General features: G+C 33.2%; 1 protein-coding gene across 5 annotated transcripts in view; it reads left to right on the forward strand.

The window, feature by feature from the left end:
• The window catches only part of LOC145326139 (uncharacterized), a 69,424-nt gene extending 48,695 nt beyond the window's left edge, over positions 1-20,729 (forward strand). Inside the window, exons 54-73 of one of the 5 annotated variants that reach the window (XR_013881764.1) lie at positions 578-702; positions 1,183-1,339; positions 1,708-1,815; positions 4,293-4,364; positions 6,068-6,201; positions 6,592-6,678; positions 8,535-8,617; positions 10,600-10,658; positions 11,154-11,292; positions 12,216-12,270; positions 13,767-13,816; positions 15,181-15,311; positions 16,198-16,352; positions 17,332-17,452; positions 18,028-18,189; positions 18,477-18,531; positions 18,979-19,187; positions 19,458-19,697; positions 20,077-20,292; positions 20,440-20,729. Coding sequence is in view for 1 of the 5 variants with exons in the window: in XM_080169263.1 (XP_080025389.1) it covers positions 578-702; positions 1,183-1,339; positions 1,708-1,815; positions 4,293-4,364; positions 6,068-6,201; positions 6,592-6,678; positions 8,535-8,617; positions 10,600-10,658; positions 11,154-11,292; positions 12,216-12,270; positions 13,767-13,816; positions 15,181-15,311; positions 16,198-16,352; positions 17,332-17,452; positions 18,028-18,189; positions 18,477-18,531; positions 18,979-19,187; positions 19,458-19,697; positions 20,077-20,151 (2,217 nt within the window). In the remaining 4 variants the exon portion in view is untranslated. Of the gene's footprint in view, positions 1-577; positions 703-1,182; positions 1,340-1,707; positions 1,816-4,292; positions 4,365-6,067; positions 6,202-6,591; positions 6,679-8,534; positions 8,618-10,599; positions 10,659-11,153; positions 11,293-12,215; positions 12,271-13,766; positions 13,817-15,180; positions 15,312-16,197; positions 16,353-17,331; positions 17,453-18,027; positions 18,190-18,476; positions 18,532-18,978; positions 19,188-19,457; positions 19,698-20,076 lie in introns of all 5 variants that reach the window. The other 4 variants (XR_013881766.1, XR_013881767.1, XR_013881768.1 and 1 more) reach the window with 4 other exon arrangements.
• Positions 20,730-23,291: the final 2,562 nt, after the last annotated feature.

The following is a 23,291-nucleotide window of genomic DNA, read 5'->3' on the forward strand; positions in this document are numbered from 1 at the left end:
ACTGGCGCAACTCATTAACATGCACTGTTAGGACTTTTCAGATGGAGATCGTGTAATCAAAGGGTTGGTTGTCTGTTGGATATTACTATCCCATTAAAAGAGGATGAAGCTCTGAATTATCTAAATGATGGTCACTTAAAAATGCTCTTACAAGATAAGGTAAGATAAAAAGTCAAGGAAGACAAATGGATAGGTATAGAATATACGTGGATATTATGACAGGGGAATGATTGTCCTCATTTTAGATTGCTATCAAGGACATCATTTATTGGTCAGTTTGTTCATCTAGTAGGAGGGGATGGGATGTGGTAAAGGGGTTGGATGAAGGGTAAATTATTTTAGCCAGCTATAAGTTTTCTTTATTAGAGTACAACATGGTAATCTAGTGCAAGATCAAAGTAATAATAAATCCATTTCTATAAAGGTGAATCCTGTACAATAATAAAAGTTGAAATTCTATTGTGAGTTAAAAGTAAGAACAATTATTTTTTTTAAATATTTCTGTTCTTAAGAAATAAAAAAAAATATGTTTTTGTGTATTTAAGAATTTTAAAAAATAATTAGGTATATTATTTAGAATTTTGTTGATCTGGACCCGTTGTTCAATAGCAATATAGATGAAGATTTTGACTTTCGTGTTTCTGGAATTACCAGAAGTTCATTCTGTAATATCTACCTGTCCTGGATTCAATACTGTGCAAGGTATTCATTCTACATAGTTTTATTGTATAATTTTGAATTGCATATGGAGAATTTAAAAAACAATTGCGTTCATTTTATTTATTTTTTTTTATTTTATAAGCGAAGCTTTTTACAATTAGGGTCGGTACGTCAGTAACGAATAGCTTTTTGTAAATTCTGGCATGTTGGAATTGTCCTATCGAATTTAAAATTGGTATTCCTGAAAAGTTTAGTTACAATTTCGAAAGCGTGTCAATTCCAAAATAATGACCAGAAAGTCATTAAATATTATGAACATATTGATTTTTTTTCCATTTTAATTACATTTCATTATATGATAAAATAATGCTATTCACTTGCTATGTACTTTGTAAACAACAAAAGTTAGTAGTGATATCTCAAAACACAATGTAAGTGACTCAGATAAACAGACAGTTATGCCCTATTTATAGAGTGGCTTCGCTACTCCAGACGATAACCTTCTAGGCTTCTATCTATTAGGTCACGTGACAGGAACCTTGCATCTGGACGTGATAGTGACCTGGTATCCCTGTGCCTGGCCCTGTCACTGATGGGTAGGCGTGCCCTGGGTACCGCTGGACACAATGCTCTCTCCACCATGGAGTTCTTCCTCGTGGGACTCTATTCACTTTTTAAGGTTTGTACTTTTTATCAATCCTATTTTCTATTATTTAGTTTGTTTTTTATCTGAAGCTTAAGATTTCAACAACTGCTTTACTGATTGAGTTCTCCTTTATAGGGAAGCTTTACATATATCACGGTATGGTTTTAGGCTGTTTCCCCTCGCATTTCTTGGTGGGGCCGTTTATCTAGAAAGAGGATGGGGTAAAGGGGGATGAAGGAGATCGTTATTTTAGCCCGCTACAGAGTTCACTTTATTATACACCATGAAAATCTGGTGTAAGATCCAAATAATAATAAACCCAGTAGATTATCATTATGAGAAAATAATTTTAACGGATACAAACAAACGTTCTAAACCTAAGAATTATTATTATATTTTAGGGAGATTTTCGAATAACTTCAGTACGAGACGAATGGGTCTTTTCTGACATGGAACTGCTGAGAAGGGTTGTGGCCCCGGGGGTTAGAATGAGTCTCAAGTTACATCAGGTAAGTTAAAAATCTCTGGAACGGCTAGGCTTCTTGAGTTTAGTGAATCTGTCAGGATCCACTATTTAGCCAAACCTAAAAACACGAAGGAACTCAATATACACAGTTATAGAATCTTGACCACAAAGATTTTTTTATCCAATCTTGACAAGTGAGGTATTTTTGTAAAGAGGAATATATATAGAAAACGCCTATGTAAATTAGAAAATCTGCAGAAATCATATTTGCAAGTTATTTGCAAAAATCTGCAATGTTAATTTGAAAAAATTAATTTCATGCCTTAAATGACAGATTTAGTAAAAATCTTTATATGAAATGTGTTTATCTATAAGTTTAGAACATAATTAAGGCAAAAACATTTTCTTTAGTGTTACTTTTTTCACCTTATATATGAAAAAAGCAGTTTTTCACAATTTATGATAAAAAAAGGTATAGGAACAAAAAATATGTTTTTTCTTGATGTAAACACATTAATTGGCATAAAATCTATTATCCTAAATGTAAAAATCAGATATAGAATCCTGTTTAGAGCAAATATAGTGCAAAAAGTAACCAAGACATTTTTGCAAAGTATGAAAATCTAAAGAAAATAGTTCTTTTTGATTTTGATATACATATCAGATAAATGTATATAAAATTAGTGATCAAAAACTTTGAAACAAGTTATAATTTTTTTCAACCCTATCATTGATTAAAATGCACTTTTAGGTTTACTCATTACCAAAGTAGCACTTAAAAACTCTTTTTATTAACAAAATAAATTCAAATCAACAATTAGGCGTTTTTTATAATGCAGTAGACCATTTTGTAGTTGCTTTTTTGGCATTTATTTTGTTTAATTACTTCATAAAAAGAGTTTTTATGCACTACTTCGGTAATTCTTATACCTAAAAGTGCAATTTAATCAATGACAGTGTTGAAAAAACTTATAACATGTTTTATAGTTTTTGATCACTAATTTTATATACATTTATCTGATATGTATATATCAAAAGCAAAAAGAACAATTTTCTTTAGATTTTCATACTTTGCAAAAATGTCTTGGTTACTTTTTGCACTATATTGACCCTAAAAAGGATTATATATCTGATTTTTACATTTAGGATGATAGATTTTATGCCAATTATTGTGTTTACATCAAGAAAAAACATATTTTTTGTTCCTATACCCTTTTTTATCATAAAATGTGAGAAACTGCTTTTTTCATATATAAGGTGAAAAAAGTAACACTAAAGAAAATGTTTTTGCCTTAATTATGTTCTAAACTTATAGATAAACACATTTCATAAAAAGATTTTTTCTAAATCTGTCATTTAAGGCATGAAATTAATTATGCAAAATAACATTGCAGATTTTTGCAAATATGATTTCTGCGGATTTTCTAATTTACATACCTAGACGTTTTCTATATATATTCCTCTTTCCAAAAATACCTCACTTGTCAAGATTAGATAAAAAAATCTTTGTGGTCAAGATTCCATAATTGTGTATATAAAGAGTTAATGAAGTGACATCCAAGCTTTTTATTTAGAGGGTGTAAAATATGGGAGTTTCAAACCTTTGAGTGGGTTAGTTTAAATGTATTATTCTTAAATGTTAGTGGGGTTAAAATAAAGGGATTCCAATGTTTGAGTGTGGGGGGAGGGGTAATCATCCCTTACCCTACCCTTGGACGTCTATGAGCACTTGGATTCCAGATTGTCTAATTCGCTGAGAAACGGTTCTATCGCCGTCTTTACCAGAAACGGGATTCCGAATCCGTTTCGGATTAATCCGCTTATTATTAAACCAAATTTAAAATGATATGTGTCAAAATATTTATTACATATTTGTTCTTGAAATTCAAATGAATGATTGAAAATATTTTATAAATAACTTTCTAACGAACATCAAATTTGAATTAAATACTAAATATTATCCGTTTGTCCAATTAAACTTTTACATGAAAATTCTCAATATTTTACGTTAATTAAAACTTTTGTTTTGTAAAGCAAAATCTGAATTTCTAATTAGAGAAAAATTCATCTAGCAAATTAAAGAATGTAAGTCTTCTGTAAATATATTTTTGTCCTTTCTTTCTATTTTTTGGGAAGGGGTATTTTTGGCGGAGCGGATTCTCTTGGGAGGGTGGAACTACTCTCCCTTTACATAGTTTTAAACTTTCCCTGGAACTATCGGTTTAGTGGTATATAAAAACAGACAGATAGACATCCTGTTATTTATGTATAAGATTTCTTTTGATAATTAACATAAATTGATCCTGAGGTGGATTCTTAAAAAACCTTTTGGCTCACTGCCTCACTAAAATCAATGAGGCTCGCTTAAAATTAGGTGGGGATAATTTTGCCTCACTGCGAGCCTCACTGATTTTAGTGAACCAGTTTGCCAAAAAAGGTTTAAAAGTATCCAAACAAAAAATGATATGCCTTTTCAATATTATTATATCATTATAGGTATATTATATTGATTCTTTTTAGGATCATTTTATGCTCCCTGACGAATATGAAGACCCTGCCGTACTCTACGCAGCAATTACAACACATGAAAAGGTAATTTTCTACGCAGTTGTATAGCTGCACTATACAAATTAATCATAACACATGAAAAGGTAATACTCTACGCAGTTGTATAGCTGCACTCTACAAATTAATCCTAACATATGGATATGAAAAGGTAATACTCTACAAATTAATCATAACATATGAAAAGGTAATACTCTACGCAGTTGTATAGCTGCACTCTACAAATTAATCCTAACATATGGATATGAAAAGGTAATACTCTACAAATTAATCATAACATATGAAAAGGTAATACTCTACGCAGTTGTATAGCTGCACTCTACAAATTAATCCTAACATATGGATATGAAAAGGTAATACTCTACAAATTAATCATAACATATGAAAAGGTAATACTCTACGCAGTTGTATAGCTGCACTCTACAAATTAATCACAACACATGAAAAGGTAATACTCTACGCAGTTGTATAGCTGCACTCTACAAATTAATCATAACATATGAAAAGGTAATACTCTACGCAGTTGTATAGCTGCACTATACAAATTAATCATAACATATGAAAAGGCAATACTCTACGCAGTTGTATAGCTGCACTCTACAAATTAATCCTAACATATGGATATGAAAAGGTAATACTCTACAAATTAATCATAACATATGAAAAGGTAATACTCTACGCAGTTGTATAGCTGCACTCTACAAATTAATCACAACACATGAAAAGGTAATACTCTACGCAGTTGTATAGCTGCACTCTACAAATTAATCCTAACATATGGATATGAAAAGGTAATACTCTACAAATTAATCATAACATATGAAAAGGTAATACTCTACGCAGTTGTATAGCTGCACTCTACAAATTAATCCTAACATATGGATATGAAAAGGTAATACTCTACAAATTAATCATAACATATGAAAAGGTAATACTCTACGCAGTTGTATAGCTGCACTCTACAAATTAATCCTAACATATGGATATGAAAAGGTAATACTCTACAAATTAATCATAACATATGAAAAGGTAATACTCTACGCAGTTGTATAGCTGCACTATACAAATTAATCATAATATATGAAAAGGTAATACTCTACGCAGTTGTATAGCTGCACTCTACAAATTAATCCTAACATATGGATATGAAAAGGTAATACTCTACGCAGTTATATAGCTCCACTGTATACAGCAATTTAAAGCAAATTAAAAGTTTAATTAATTTCATGCTCGCTCTATTCTGCATAAAACTGAAATAACTACCTAATTAAAAGCAATTAGGACAAAGGGAGGGGGCGAAAGTGACACTTTTTGAAACCAAAACTAAAAGTTAAAGGAACTCAACTAAAAAAAGAGTTACAGGTCTGACATTTTGCATGGCAGTTGCTTTTTAGGGGTACAATATGGAACTGTAAAGAAACGGCGTCGCAACCGCCGAAAACCGCCGAGAAAAGGCAAAAAAAAATTCGGCGGGAAACGGCGGTTTTTGGCGGTTGCGCCGCCGTTTCTTCGCAGTTCCATATTTTACCCCTATAAAGCAACTGCCATGCAAAATCTCAGACCTGTAACTCTTTTTTTAGTTGAGTTCCTTTGTTTACTTTTAGTTTTGGTTTCAAAAAGTGTCACTTTCGCCTCCCCCCTTTACAAATGATATTCTACTCATTTATGATTTAGACTCTGTTAATTTATTTACAGTGCCCAGGTTTATAAATTGTTGTCTTATTTTTCAGGAACTTGTAATTTCTCACGAGGGTGATCCAGCTTGGAGAGCTGCAGTTCTGTCAGGCGCTCCATCCCTCCTGGCACTTAGACACGTTGTGGATGATAGCTCCGAAGAATATAAAATAATTATGCTAAATAAAAGGTAGTTTTATCTATCTCTCTATTTAAGGGTCTAATTTTACACGATCAGACCAATAGTAAATAGTAAAGAACTGGTCAACTAAAATTTTGCGTATCTTAGCCATTTATCGGATTTTTGTTTTTTTTGTTAAAAGTACCTATTAGAAAATTTGTCGTTCTTTGCAGTAATTTGATGTTTATCTCACAATATGATAAATTGTCTGTCTTTTTGAAATTTACTGATCTTGGCAATTTTTCAAAAAAAAAGTTTTTCTGAAAGTATCAGGAAATAATTTAAAGGCTTTCTAATGGGTTTATTTGAAGATAACAGTACAATAATCTTCTTTTTCTAAATGCATATGTCTTTATTTAAACTTAACTGTTTATCGATATAAACATGTATAATTTACAGGTTTTTGAGTTTCCGTGTGATCAAACTAAATAGAGAATGTGTTCGTGGACTGTGGGCTGGACAACAACAAGAACTCATATTCTTTAGGTTAGTTTCAGGTTTTAACGCAGGGAGGGAAATTACATTAGTACCCAAGGTTTTATAAACTTTTACTCTTATTGTTTAGTAAAAAAGCTTGGAGTGTCCAAACTTTTCGACTAATACTTTTAATTACAGAAGGGGTAGATTTGTTTATAATCATTTGGGGTGTACAGTACATCAATTGATCGTCTATGCACTAACATTATGTTAGATATTGAATAGTGAATGAAAAAAAATAGTTTTCTATTCACATTGTTAATTCTCTGATCATAATTAAGAAAACATTCATTTAAAACACAATGTTGTTCAATTTTATACAGAATATATGTGAGAAATAAATCGACATAATATTACATGGATGTTGCGCCAGATTTTCATGTATTCTAATAAAGTTATGCTCTAAAATAAAATGATACCCCCCCCCCCATGCACCCCCTTTTAAACCATCCCCTCCTCTGCTACTGGATAAAAGAACTGACCAATAAATGATATCCATATTAGCAAGAAAATTTAACGATAAATTTTTCCCTGTCAATATATCCACGTATATCCTATATGAATCCATTTAGAAATAATATTATTCAGTGAAATATATGTAGAGTTACATATTTGTTGTGGTGTCAAAAAATGAAATTTACATTTTCTCTGAAACCCAATCATCAACAGCTGCTCTTTGAAAGGTTATGTTACGTTCTTTTGCAGCACATTTAGCTTTTACATATTTTTTTGTGAACTGGAAAGGCGTGCACAGGGTTTTGTCAGGGTCCAGGGAGGTGTTAACTAGGGTTGGGTTGGGATACTTTTTTGGCCGGATACCGGATATCCGGCTGATTTATAAACCCGGATATCCGGTTTCGGCCGGATATCCGGTTTCGGCCGGATATCTGGCTAACGTTCGATATCCGGCAAATTACCGGGTATCCGGCCGGATAACCGGATATCCGGCGTCAAAAATCAGCTGGATATCATGTAACCGGATAGTTTAAATATCCGGTATTCGGCCGGATATTGAAAATGACCGGATATATGGCCGGATAACCGGCCAGACCGGATATCCGTCCCAACCCTAGTGTTAACCTTGAGGTGTTGAATAAAGGGGAAGGAAGGCCTACTCACTTTGAATTTAAAGTTGTTTACATTATCCTTCAGCACTCTTATGCTTGGAGTTACAAAGGGAACAAGCAACACGTTTGGTAACGAACCTACAGACCAATAAATGAACACTATATTAGCAACCTAAAGTGACGACAAAATTTTCCCTGTCTCAATATCTACGTATATATCCAGTGGTGCCCTTTCTTCAATAATCTAAGCACCACACATTTTGGCCACGCAACTTGTGTTCAGGCTTTCTTAGTTTCTGACTATATGAATGTAACACCTCACAACTTTGGACATGTTGCTACTTCATATACAACGCCCCTAGAGGCCTCTAGGAATGGGTGGGGGAAAGTTGACCATTCACTTTCAAGTTTAGTTTTAATTTAAGGGGGTCATTTTCCTAGGGGTTATTTGGAGGGTGTAGATACGCTTTCCCAAAATAGTAATTGATAAACCTCCCATTCTCTTGACCTATGAGAATTTTCGATGTAAAGAAGAACCTTATCGGTTCAGCAGTAAGCGAGATCCTTCACTATTGACAAAAAAAGCTTACTATTTTATATGATACTAATAAGTACACCCCCTAGAGGCCTCTAGGAGCACTTAAGGTTGGTCGGTCCCCATTTTAATAAGTATCTTCAATGTAACATTTAGACATATATCTGTTCGGCTGTTCGCGAGATCCTTATCTTCAGACAAAAAAAGCTTACTACTTAATTTATAACTATAAAAGGATTTGGATATGAATTTTAATCCCCTAGGAACCGTAACCCAGAACGAGGAAGTATCCAGAACGCGAAGCAAGTTTTGAGAAATATTATCAACTCCAGCTGTGATCAACCTTTAGGAAAATAAATCTTTTAGTTTTTATTGAAAACTTTAAATAGCATGTGATTTATTGATTTGGGATTAGGTTAGGTGATTGCCCCACAGGGTTAGGCAATCGGCCCCGTTGGGTTAGAGCTAGAAATAGGAGAAAAATACGAAGAATCGCCCCTTGCCACGAAAGGGACTATATCCATTACCCATTGATTTTATTTAAGGTCCTAATAGGCCACAGGCTTCTGTTAGAGACTATCCAAATGTAAATAAATGTGGAGCTTGATGGCTAAAATAAAGTCTCGTCCTACTCCATTACTACTTAGGTCTAAACACTAAGAAACAAAAGTTACACACTCACACAGGGACTAAATCACGCGGCAAAACTCCTCATTATGCCTTCTTTTTTTCATATTCCTAAACATATAAATGTTTACTATCAGGGTTGTCGAATTGGGCACTTTTTTTGATATTGGGCGGCCCAATTGCCCAAAAAGGTTTTGGGCGGGTTTTGGGCGCCCAAAAGTGGTTTTGGGCACCCTTTTTGGGCAAATGTTGTAAAAAGCATATAAAAAGGATATAAAATAGCCTAAAACCATACCTAGACTTATTATTAGAAATAAAATAGCCTAAAACCATCTCAGGACCTATAAAAGCTCCACTGGAAAGGAGAGCCATATCGGTTCAGCAGTTAGCGAAATCCTTCTCTAGATACAAAAAAGCTTACTAATTTATATAGTTAACTAGCGGCTACGGCCCTAGAGGCCTCTAGGGGCACTTGAGGAGGGGAGAGTCAAATTTGATAATCCAATTATTATATTAGATTTGAAAAAAAGTAAAAAAAAATTGGGGGGAGGGATATAATTTTTTTTTGGGGGGGGGGATGGGTTTTCCCCCCCCTCCATTTTTATTTTTAGTTAAAAAAATTTAAAAAAAGTTTTTGGGGAGTGTAATTTTTTTCTAGGGGCGATTTCTCTTAGGAGGGTGGTGATACCCACCCCCTAAATAATTAGAAACCTTCCCAGAACCTATGAGAAGCTACCCTGTTAAGGAGAACCCGATCGGTTCAGCGGTTAGCGAGATCCTTCGGTACAGACACACAAACAAACAGACACACATCCTGTTACTTTAGTATAAGGATATCACCCAAAAAATAGGCCCGTCCCTCCCCTCTTTTTTAACCCCCTCCCCTTTTCTCTCCCCCTAAAAGGGGGGTGCCTAAAACTGCCCTAAAGGACCTTATTTTGGGCGGCCCAAAACCGCCCGCCCAAAACTGCCCGCCCAAAATGACAACCCTGACTATATACCCCCTTACTAATTAAGATGAGAAAAATTTCGGTGTTTTTAATGAAGAAATTAATTTAATTTTAAGTTGTATTTATTGCACCTAGTTAATTAGATTATATTTGAAATATTATATTTGCATCTTAACACCTACGGATATAAAACTGTACAGCTCTTAAAGTACAACTTTCATTACGATATTGAAAGTACTTCAGAATATAATACAAAATTCTTTTTTGAACCTGTTAAAAACATTGGGGACATTTAATTCTTAGGACTGAACATTCTATTAGTCTCAAATACATAATCTCTCATTCGTTGACTTTAAAGTATTCGAATATCTTAATTAATTCGTGATTGATTGGAAAAAAAACAACAGAGTCTTAACTTTCTACAAATAGTGTTAATCTACAGAGGGGGTTATTTTGTTTGTTATAATTAAGGGTGTGCATCAATTCATCATTCGTAAGCTCTCCCTTCTTGGTACAATTCTATGTTCAGTATTCACACTGTTGTTACCCTTGGATCTAGAAATTATTGGTTGACAAGTGTAGCCACTACTAGTTTGCAAACAGCCAATCAAAATACTATTAAAAGTACCCAAAGTTTTTGACATTAAGTCATAGAAGTTATTATATCCATTAAATCCTCCCTCCTAGGTTGTTACCTCTATCAAATATACATTAAGTATAAGAAACTGAAAGATTGATTTATATATCTGTGTAGGTTACCCAATTTATGTTTCCCCATTGACAACCAGTTATGCAGATACAAATGAACAGGTAAGAAAACAAATACATAGACTTTTATTTTCATTATTTTGTTGGTATTTGTTTATTTATTAGAATATTACATATTAACAACATATAGGTAATTTGATAAAAAATAAATGCAATAGCAATATATATATTGATAACTATTAAATATGCTTTGTTTATGTCAAACTGTATTATATTCTTCTTTATTTAACCACTTTAAAATGCTTCGATTTCAAATCCCATTACTTATATTGTGATTATGTAAGACGGTAGTTAATGTTATATACATTTTAAAGGTAAGTACATATTTAAGACTAGCGGCTACGCCCCTAGGGACCCTTTAGAAGGATTAACTTTTATTCTAAAAGTCAATTAGTGAGTGAACATCATAGAATATATTAATTTTTACGTTTAGTTTGTTTATTTTTTCTAAATTTTGTGACGAGTCAAAAAGTTAATTGCAAATGCAAACAGACAATTGAATCGATAGTGCATCAATCAATCAATCGAATTATTCAGATAACTGGTGTTCTTGGAGGACCCTTGAGCCTCGGTGTGTTTAAGTCAGCAATACAGAGGTGTTGGGAAAGGATCTGGGACAAGTGTATTGGATCCTGCTCTACTGGTAGCAGGGGTGTCGACTGTGATATTAATACAGGTAAATATTCTGCTTTGCAGCGAAACTTTTTAATATCTTTGTGTAGTTTATGACAAGGAAAAGCAAACCATCAAGAATTTTTGTTGTTGTTGTTGTAGCCCTGATTCTCTGAAGTTAGGATTCAGATGCACATGGAGACTGGAAGTGAGAATCCTTTGGCCAATCTTAGATTGGTAAGCTTCGCGCACACCTGATTGTATTCTATGCTACATTACAAGCTGACCCGCAATTCTCGTGGAAGCAACTTAATTATTACATCACCTTGGCCTAGAGTTTTGGCAGGTGTTCCATATTAAGCCACCCTAATTAAAATCACTCTCATATGAGGAGCATGGACGAGGGAAAGCATGGTTAAGGCTGCTTGATTGGTAGAATCTTAACTTCCTCCAAATCTCCCTCCCAACAACCTTAGGGCATATCAGGGAAGGTTGCGCGATCATAATCTGACAAATTGCGACAGCATTTGTCAACCAAGTGCAAAGTCTATGTGGGGACTTGAACTCGGTTTCTTTCAACCACAGCGTAGTGCGCTAATAACTACACTATGGGACATCCTCAAGAATTTTTGTTTAAAGTTAGTGACTTAGAATGGTTGTTTTCTTAAGTTTCTTCTGTACTCGAATGTGTAGATTCTACAGGCGAATTTGAAATAATTGATATTAGTGGCGGCGATGTCTTCCCCCCCCCCCCCTTCCTCCCAGATTCCTCTAGGGGCACTTAAGGAATGAAAGGGGGAGGGGACTTTCAATTCCAGTTTGAAAAGATAGAAGAAATATAACATTAGCGAGATATTAATCTACAAATATCATATTACTTTTATATTAGTATTTAATATAAGTATTATCTATTCTATCAAAACTCAAAATTAAACTCAACATAATAAAATGATTCTAACTTTTCTTAAAACGAATACTTTAATTTAGGAGGTGATTGTATCCTACCTGAGCATTTGAGGGCGGGCTCTCTTCCTGGCAATAGGTAAATTTTGGTCGTTATCACTTCTGTAGAAATACAAGCGGCTTCGCCCCTAGCCATTAGGTGCTTTGTCTCCAGAGGTAATAATTTGAGTTTTTCCAATTTTTTGTATTTTAGATTTAAAAGGAAAAAGTTTTTAAAAAATTGTTGTGAGGGGGTGGGGGTGTAGTCAACCCCCCCCCCCCTTTTTAGATTTTAGTTTTAAAAAGAAAAAGATGTGTGTACTTAAGTTCTTAACATCAACAGCTAACCATTATCGTACCTAATATATTTTCTTTTTTTTCAAAGTAAATTTGAAGATGTGATCTCTATTATACCCTTTAGCAACACTTCGATGTTCAAAGGATCTATAATTGAAAGCAAAGCTTTTCTGCACCTTACCTTAAATATGTCTTAATGTGTCTTTTTGGGAATTGACACTAAATCGTTCTATTTCTGCTTACATTCTACTTTATTTTTTTTAATGACTTTTTATTCCTATAAATTATTTTAACCTATTTTTACGGATAATTTCATTCGTTTTTTGTTTGAAGTTAAAAATTGCAATAGTAGAATTTAGTTTCCATTATAGCTTCGAAACCGATTAATATCCGGTGGATAAGGAGCGGTTTTCAGCCACGCTGAAAAATCATGAATCGTATCGTATTTAATCCATTTTTTTACGATTATAAAACTGTACATAGTGGCTAACAAAACTGGTTTTAATCTAATAATTGTACATTTTTTATCCGCGGAAAGCTGTTTATAATACGATGCGATAAATAGCTATTGTTTGTATTTTGATCTTCTTATTACATACAATATCTCTCTGGGGAATGTCACATAACAAAATATTTTCTTGAAAATGTAAGAATTTAAATTTTATTTGTGAATTAGCAGGGAGGAACTAGACAATAAACATTGAATGAATGTAGAAGTATAGATATATAACCCAGACAACTACCAAGTTTAAGTGGCGTGCACCTTTGATCTTTGGTCTTTATGATCTTTTGTAGCGACTTGGCTGTGTTAATATTCTTTTACTTTAATTGACATTTGACTGTAAATTACAGTGGTGCCCAAAGTTGTTTAAACGCGTTATTTTGTTTGTTGGGTACTTAAATTTAAATTTGATTGGTTTCAATCTGGTAGGGTAGCGTAATGCGTTGCGCATCAGCTAGTCTCTGGGGAGATGATGAGTTTAAAATCCCAAACCGTGCCATAACTATTGATTTGTAAAGTTGTACTTACTGCTACTATGTCAGATGCTAGGTAATAATAAATAGTAAGAGTGGGTGAATTTTCTTGGCCCAAAACAGGCGCAACTTATGAACATATACAGTTAGGACTTTCTGACAAAGTTTGTGTAATCAAAGGGTTTGTTGTCTGCAATAATTAAGATGCTAGTGTATTTGGACCTACAATAAAGGTATGGCCCTACGTTGTTAACAGTATCCATCAGGTTTTCTTTTGATTATGTACCGTGATTGTTAATGTATTTATATATTATTATTTTTCAGATCAAGCCTTGTTTCATCTGTAAGTAAACCAAGCACAGTTAGTCTTGCAGGTAAGTTAAAAGTTTTTAGAAGTTTTGCTCCTAAAGTATACTAACCAGAGCAATATATTGCCTACTAATTATAAAATAAGTTAGGTGAATTATGCTTCAATGAAGGTCTGGGGGTGGAGGGGGGGGGGGTCAAAAGTTAATGTTTCCATTACTAAGCTATGAATACGAAGTCCAAACACTATGACTATGTCTACACACATACTAATCCTGATTTTTCATTAAAAGTATTTCTTTTCTTGATACGCTACTATGATACTATGGACATGTTTGTCTTTGTTTTTATTATTATCCATGATGTAAGAGGATTAGTGTTTCTTACAAACAAATTTATTTATTATTTTAAGATTAATAAGATTTAAACAAAAACAATAATGTCTATAATTAGTGTCTAATCATTATGGAGAATATTAATTATTTTATATCATTCCATGACTTTCCGAATACTTTTATCTTTTTGCCGATTTTCTCTCCGATTTTCAACATTTTTGCGGTAGTTAATTGTATCAAAATTAGATTAGGTATGTTTATATAGAAAAGGAAAAAATAGCATTTTTATTTTCTCTGCTGCTATTTAAGATAGATATTTTGATATTTTTGTGAAGATACCCCGTTCTAAAGAGTATCATCCAGTTTAAAAATTGCTATTTCTGTCATTCTGTTCGTCATGCAACAATAGAAATATATATATGTTTTTAATAATTCTTAATTTTCTTTAATTGTTAACCCCTTTTTTCTTTTTCTTCCTCTCTTTGTAAGTTTGTTGTCATCCTTGATTTGTTTACATCTTCTGTTACTGAGTAGAAATTATTTTAATAGGTATTGTTGTTAATGTATTACAATATAGTTTTATAACTCAAAATTTTCATTAGAATAATTCATATATAAACTACATATTTTATTTTATAATCAAATTATAAGTACTGATGGAAAACACGTAATGAAAAATATTTATCTTTCTAATAACATTGTATCTAAAGAATGTTATTAGAATAGTAAAGACAACACTAATAAACTAATTCTTTAAAGACATGCCTTAATAAATTAAGGGGTGTTTACTCCCCTCCAACTTTGAAATCCTTCATTTTACCCCCCTAAAATTTGAAAAATACATTAGATAATTAACCCTCCCTCTTTGAAACCCTTATTTTACCCCATCAAAAAAAAAAAAAAAAATTGGACGTCCTTCTAAGATGAAATATTTCTTTAATGGCACCATATTTATATTTAAGTACATATATATTTAGAATCTTTTTTTGTATTTTTCCCTTCTAACTACCTTGTTGACTACGTGTTATTATGGCAAATGTCATTCTTATTTGAGTTTATCAAGAATTTATAAGATAAAATGAATAAACCATTTTTAGGGCTTCTGGGAAGCACGCCCGGGGGTGGGGCCGGAAACACCCCGACAAACAATCCCCGGAACAAAGAGGATGGTGGTACCCCGTCTGTGAGGTCAAAGACCCGCAGTATTGGACCACAGCTGCCGGTTGCCAGGGAAACATACATTTAAAAAAAACTTATATTATCTATTTAATCTAACGTCTGAAAATTTTCATTCTGGATGAATCCACAAATATTACTTAATTTAAATATTCTTAATGCTGTGTTAATAAACTTGCGATAATGCTAGTTTTATTAGATTATCTGATAATCTAAGTTTGGATCATTAAAAAAAAACAAGATGGCAATCTGAGGCATCTTTGCCGACTATGTATTCATTCTGATTGGATAATCAACGGAAATGGCGATTTCTTTCGGTTCGAATATACTCAGATATTGAGATTGATTTTAGATTGATGGATAGCCAACTTGACATAATGTGGATTCAGATTCCAATCCTTGGATTATGAAAATACCTTTGCATATTTTAATACCTGGACATAATCTTAACCTTGTTCCCATGAACAAAAACTGTACATAGAATAGTCCAAAATTATCGATAGACAATTTAGTAAAGCAAATAAAACGTAAAAAAAAAACAGAGACGGGTAAAAACAAAAACAAGTAAAATCTTTGTTTATTTAGATAATCCCAACTATTTTATGCATAAGAGAGAATACATTACACATTATACAAGAGAAACAAAACAGAATTACTTCATATTTTAACACAAAATAAAACTTTAAAAGTTTGATAAATAGAAAGAGTTAGAAAAAAAATTACAAAATTATTGTTTTTGTATGGCATTTTAATCATATTGGAAATTATACAACGATATGAGCCTTCGATAATATGATCAACCAAAAGTGAATGCCTTGGCCCATAAACAGGAGCAACTCATCACCATGCACTTTAAGGAATTTCAGACAAAGGTCGTGAAATCAAAGAGTTGGTTGTCGAGATATTTCGAGTTTTATTGATGTATGTTGAAAATATGTAGAATAATTGACCCTCTGATGGTGTATGATAACATAAACCTGGGGCGTAGGATTGATCCGGTATGGCCAGAGGCGGAGTGGAGAGCCAAGGGTGGCAGGAACTCCTGGAACAACTGGATACCCATGGAGGAAATGAAAGGAGTTGTTCTACACAGGTATTAAGTTTTTTATGTGTGACATATAAGATCTCGGAACCGCTTGAACAAAAAAACTACATGTGAAAAATCGGTAAGCTATTTTTTAGAAATGCATAGGTAGTCCTGCGTTAAATTCATACATGATACAAAATTACTTTTTATGGATATTTGAACAACCTAAGTAGGTATCAATCTCTGTTATACGAACCTTATTTTCCTTTTTTAATTAAGAACCAATTTATATAAGGTTCTTACCAAATTTCCAAGTATTTTCTCTTTATATCAAAACATTAAATTTTAAGCATAGATGTATAATCCAGACAACTACTTGGCCTAAATGTCGGAGACCCTTTTCGTCTGCCAGCAAATTGCTTCTTTTCTTTTTCCTACGCTATTAGCTGATTTCAAAGACCCAATACATATTTGGTACAGGGTCCCCACCCTAGATATACCACACTTTTCTGGAATCTTGCCAGATCAAGTATCAACTGTGGGGAATACCAAAGGATGACTCCATGCAAAATTTGAGCCGGATCCGGCCAAAACCGGGTTTTTTTCCGGTTTTTAGGGGGTATCTGTAAATAAAGCCCCCTCCTGGGTACGCCCCAATGATGATTTTTGCTTTAAGGTCTTATCTGAATTCCTCAACACTGGATATGACCCCTAGAGTTGAAAAAATGGTTAAAATCCTGTCTTTTGACCGGTTTCAGCCATTTCTGGCCCCCCAAAAAAATTTTAAAAATCAAAATTTCATCTAAAATTTAAAAAAAAAATGCTTAAAATTACATTTTTCATAAAAATCCCGGCCGGTTTTGGCCGGATCCGGCTAAAATTTTGCATGGAGTCATCCTTTGGTATTCCCCACAGTTGATACTTGATCTGGCAAGATCCCAGAAAAGTGTGGTATATCTACCCCACCCCTGGTTAAGGTTTACACATAACTCGTGTCCGTCCCCTCTATTCGTTTATTTTAATATCAATACCTATATTATTTCAGATGGACCCCATTACACCCCCACCCGATGCACAGAAGTCATACAGACAAAACAATTCTGTTATTGAAGATAGAGGATAAATATGTTCCCATTGCTGAACATGCTGTGGAAATTATGTACCAGGTGACAGCCAGCGTATACCAATAACAAAATTAATTCGGGAAAAAATCACGAAACCTATGCTTGTATTTCAGCTGTCGTTGTAAAATTGACGACCTCTCCATTTGCCCCACAAATATTATTTCAGTTTTTTTTTCGCTTGTTGGTTATACCTTATACCTGGGTGACAGCATTATAATTGTTATATTCATTTTGGACTTACTATTGTAAAAATATCTTGTTATGATAGATTTGTGAAACTTTATGAGTTTATTGGAATAACATATTATTTATGAACATAAATTCTCTGTCATCCGTATGAAGATCAAAATTTGATCTCGGTAACCGCTGAATCGATTGGGCTCTGCTCTTTAGGAAATATAGCTACTAGTCATGTGGTCGTTATAAGCTATTTTTTGGGGTGGGTGACATCCCCACCTTTCAAATAAGGAATAAAAAAGGGCCGACATTTAATTAGCTGTGTTTCTCTTTTTGTTTGATTAACGTGTCAAAGTAAGAGTTGATAACTGGTTGTTCTTTCGTCCATAAACCGGCTTTGAGAAACCGATTTAATCATCTGGAAAATTTTGATTTTTTAGGACACCAGTGAGCTACGAAGATCACCAAAGATTAACCCGCCAAATTTAGCTGCCGAGACCCCAGCTGCAGCTGCCAGAACACCTGCCAAAGAGCCGCTGCAGCAGTCAGAACAGACGCCGGCTGGCAAATATTCACCCGGCAAGGATAATGCCGCAATTCAGGTAAAATTGAAAAAAAGTTGGAAAAAATTTAAAACACGATAGATTTATTCAAATGAGTTATTGTAACTTAAAAAGGGAGAAAAAACTGGTTTTGAAATTTAATAAATAAAAAAATACTAGGTAGTCAGTAGATAAGTCACACCTCTCTTGAATCAAACGAAAAGATCCTCTATGTTTCTTTTCATACTGCGTGGCACTGGTTGTTTAGAAGCTCAATTTTGTCTTGGTCCATTTCAAGACAGCTGTGTGTGTAGTGTTCTTTTTGGGTAACTAAGTTTTTTTTTCAGGAGAAACAACCTTTGGTGCCACCTACTGAAGATAAAACCATTATAGAAGAAACAGGTATATAGTTTTATATCAACATTTCAAAGGGAATTGTAGCTTTCGCAATATTGTGTAAAATTGTGAGAGAGGTTCCAGTCAAATGTGCTAATTAAAGGCATATTTAAAAACAGTTTGATAAAATAAGCGCATTTGACTAACAATTTTACGCAATATTTCGAAAGCTACTATTTCCTTTCTCAATTTTATTATACTCTATAATTATTTTGTCTAATTAAAATCAGGTAGGGAGAGGACATTGGGATGTTTATAAATATATCACTAATCCTCAAAGTTTTTTATTGAATTTTGATAGGTTAGTTCATTATTTAAGTGTCCAAACGTTGAAAATACCGATTATAATCCACAGAAAGGGTAATTTTCAAAAGCATCATTAGGGATGTACATAAATTAATTGACCCTAAATTGAAATAGTCACAAATTGTAATGAAATTAAATATGTACTAGAAAAAGAAAGAATAGAGGAAGAGGACAACATAGAAAAATTGGCGCGAACAGGGGCGCCAACAAGTTGGACGACGACATCCACCAAACTTCCCACCCCACCGCCGCTGCCCCCCATAATGAGTGGAATTGAGCCGCTGGGACAACTGAAACTGCTGCCACTTCACCCACTTGCCGCTTCTTTGTATTCAACTTCATTATCCGACGATCAGGTATAATATTTTTATTTTCCTCAGATTCATTGGATTTTAAATCACACTTGCACCTTAAGTTTGTATGTCATAATATTCGTTGGCTCAAAAAATCAGTTAATTCTGATTGTTGAATACCAAATTTTCCACTTTTGCTTATTATCATTGGAGATGTATTGTATATTAACTAATCGTCTATTGTTTTATCCCTGAAGATCCCTTTATAATAATAAAACAGATGGACATCCTGTTACTTTGAATAAAATGAAATTACGAACAGAAAATGTTTAGAATGATGGCATCCCGTACATGGAAGCTGACCTACCAGCCACCCCGCCCACTCCTCTCTCTCCACCTGCACCTGCCACCCCTCCAGCCTCCCCCTCGTCCAGCCGACTGCAAACACCTCCCGGTTCTCCTGTGTCAATAAGGGTGCCAACTCCACCGCTGGAATCCCCAATGGATGATAGTTTGTCAACTTTATCCCCAAGTGGGGAATATTCTGCTAGATCAGATATTCAAGATTCAAAGGTAAACTAATTGCATTTTAATTATTGCAAATACGAGAAAATATTACTTTTTATTAACGAATGAAGTCGTTATATGAGCTAACACCTCCCACTTCCTTCCCATTTTTTTGTCAAAGAAAATAAGTAACAATACACAGAAACGCAACTTTAAGATAGACAGGAATTAAATTAAACTGATACCCAAAGTTTTATTGCATTTAGATTGGTTTGTTACAAAATAGAAGTGTGAAATCTTTACCAGCAATAGTCTACAAGAGGGGTGTTTTCTTGTTTATCGATATTGTGGATGTATTTATCATCCATTGTCTTATCCCTTAAGACCTCTAATAAGTAGGATAAATTGGGTTTTTGTACTCATTGCATAATATTTAATTATTTAGGATGATACAAAGAGGCCAGAAGGAGATGCTCCCGCTTCAAGTGATCCTCTCACTACTATCACTCAACATAAATAGAAATCAAAATATTAGAAAATTTTAGCCTTTTAGGTATAATGTTTTAGATCAAATTAAAAAGTTATTAGTATTAAATAAAGCAATAAAAATACACATTTACACTGGAAAGGTCAATACATCTTAATAGTTATTTATCTCATCGTATAAAAGACAGCTTTCCGCGGGGATATTAAAATAAAAAATGTTAAGATTGAATTTTAGTTTTATCAGTCCTGAGGAACCGAAGGCCCGGGCTAATAAAACTGGTATTAATTTTATGATTTTGATTTTTATATTCGTGGAAAAAAGTCTGTAATACGATACTATACAAGATTTTTCATTGTGACTGAGAACCGGTTCTAATGCAGCGGATATTAATCGGCTTCAAAGTCATATTTTATTTTCCAATTCGAGGTAGATGTTTACTTTATGTTTGTAAATGATCAGTGCTTAAAAATGCTTAGAAATTTATGTTATTATTTTGTTATGTTTGAAATTAAATTTGCAATTTTTTATGTTGAAGAATATGTCATTGAAATTTGTCAGTTTTTGTAGATTATTTCTTATGTGTTCTATTTTAAATAAATATTGTAGTATAATTATTAATTTTGTAATTAAAACTCTACAAGTTCTTAATTATGTTTTGTCAGTAGGTCTGTAATGCTCTATAGTTTTACATTATTCATGCCCTCCCATTTTCATAACCCCATTTTTCCCTTTATACCGCAAAAGGTAATTTTGGTTTCTCTAAAGTGCGCAAAGATTAGTTAAACCTTAAGAAAATCTATCTTTGAGGTTTATTATAGGAAAGTATACCACCAAGAAATTTTTATTACTTTAGATAAAATCACAACTTATTTATCATTTTATTCATGGAACAAAATTGTTTCACTAATTTAACAGTTCATCAGTTTCAATTAAGATGTTAATAAATAAGAATTTAAAAAAAAATATATGTCATTGAATTTTGAATCTTTCTAAGAGACTAAGGGGAGGAGTAAAGAATAAGTGTCAAAATTATTCTCCCCCTGCAGGGTTTTAACAAGACAAATACCGTAAAAGGGCTGGGGAAATGCATTTTAATAGAATATTTTGACAAAGGGGGGGGGGGTGTTAATGCAACCATCTCGTAATCAGTGAGCAAATGGCACTTAGAATTCGAATTTTGATCTGGAATTTTGCAAGAGTAATCCTTGGTAGGTCTATTTTCCCTAAATTGAACAAAAAGTTGGAAAAGTAACGGCTAACGGCTGGCGGCTCGGCAGTTTAGCTATTTTTAAAACTATTTAAGGGAAATCATCACGAAACCTATCTCCACATATTACTCTATACTGCTCCAAAACGTTTTCAAACTGTTCTAGCCGCTAGTTGCTGGTACTAAAAATCTAAAAATGACTTTTTTGTATCATTTCACATGATTTAAAGCAAAAATATGTTTCAATAAGTTGATTCCTACATAATTTATGGCAGATTTGCCCTGAAAATAGCCAAAAAATGGCTAAACGGCTGAGCCGTTAGCCGTTACTTTTTCAACTTTTTGTTCGATTTAGGGAAAATAGACCTACCAAGGATTACTCATGCAAAATTTGAGATCGAAATTCGAATTGCATGTCTGTACAAAATTGTAATTAAAACTGATTAAATACATTTTACTGTTTAAGGACATGCTGACGTTTTTAGGACTTTATTATAGAGATGCTTCGCTTATAACACTATACCTTATTGTACTAGGAATCAGTATTGAAAAAATCAGATGAATAGGATATTTTTAACATTTAAAACCATTATTTGTAGTCATAGAATTAAAGAATCAGCTTGTTTTAAATGGATGTACGGACTTTCTGGTAACAAAATTATAGAGTTGCTGTGCTTTCTACGTCGTACCTAACTGTTGTAGAAAACGGCATGAAAAGTTTGAAATCGATAGGACAATTCTAGCCTGTTTAAATTAACTAAAAGAGCTAACTGTAACAGACGTACGGACGGACCGATCCTAATTATAGAAATATGAAAAAAATTAGAGGAATTTTTTTTGTAAAATAGCTTTAAACCACAACAGGACCAGTAGATATATTCCCTGAAGATTTTAGTGGTTACCGAGATCTTAAGGGACGGACGGACAGACAAACAGACATCAAGCTACTTTGTATTATAAATTAACACCCAGGGATCTAAGGAACAAAACAATAACCGATTGATGTATGTACAACCCCAATATTGATACATTAAATAATAAATTATATTACAAAATTGATTGTCTGTAGATGACAATTAGTGGTTGAAAAGTTTTGATACTCATCTTAATGAACCAACAATTAAAAAATCAATCAAATTTCCTAAAGTTGTTATGCCAACGAATATAAAAACGTTATTATAAAACTTTGAAGTTTGGGGACTAGTGTAATATCCCCTACCTTCAAATTTAGAATTCCAATTTAGAACGATTATAAGAACACTTCGTTATTTAAATATTAACTTTACCTTTCCGCAGTGAGGGAGGGGACATTGGGCTGTTTATAAAACTAGTCCCCAAAGTTTTACAGTTGTGTGTTCAAACATTTTAACTACTAACTTTAATCTACACAAGGGGTAATTTTGTGTATTATCATTGGGGATGTACATCAATTTATTGACCTTTGTCTTATCCCTTTAGATCCCTGATATTTGTAATAATCCATAGAAACGATTATTCAGTTACATTAAAACATCAAACATATAGAGGTTTAGATTTAGGTTTAGCCCCCCCCCCCCTCCCTCCCCTCTCCATCATTTAGTGCAATAGAACTTGAAAATATTTATTATCAACTTTAATTCAAAGTCAAATCAAATAAATATTTCTCATAACTATGATTTTGCGTCTTTTTTATGTATTACATCTTTCATTTTGACATTTAAAGCGCCTTTAAAAGCTTTTTCTTACAAACTTTTCATGCACCCACCTTTAGAAAACCGGCTAAAACCCCTACGGGGGCCCGTTGGGGTAAATGAAACCAGTACAGGCGATTATAATATGTCTTTGAGTAATCAAATATCGTTGTTTTCTTTTATAATGTCAAAATACATGTAATACATGACTCATCAGAAGTTATTTTGTCTAATTACGTTAATTCTAAGAGATTTTATAATACTTTCAAAATTGTTAGTGAAACACGAAATATATG

The sequence above is a fragment of the Acartia tonsa genome, chromosome 8 (assembly GCF_053477335.1).
Source record: "Acartia tonsa isolate MP-2025a chromosome 8, ASM5347733v1, whole genome shotgun sequence".
Classification (NCBI taxonomy): domain Eukaryota; kingdom Metazoa; phylum Arthropoda; class Copepoda; order Calanoida; family Acartiidae; genus Acartia; species Acartia tonsa.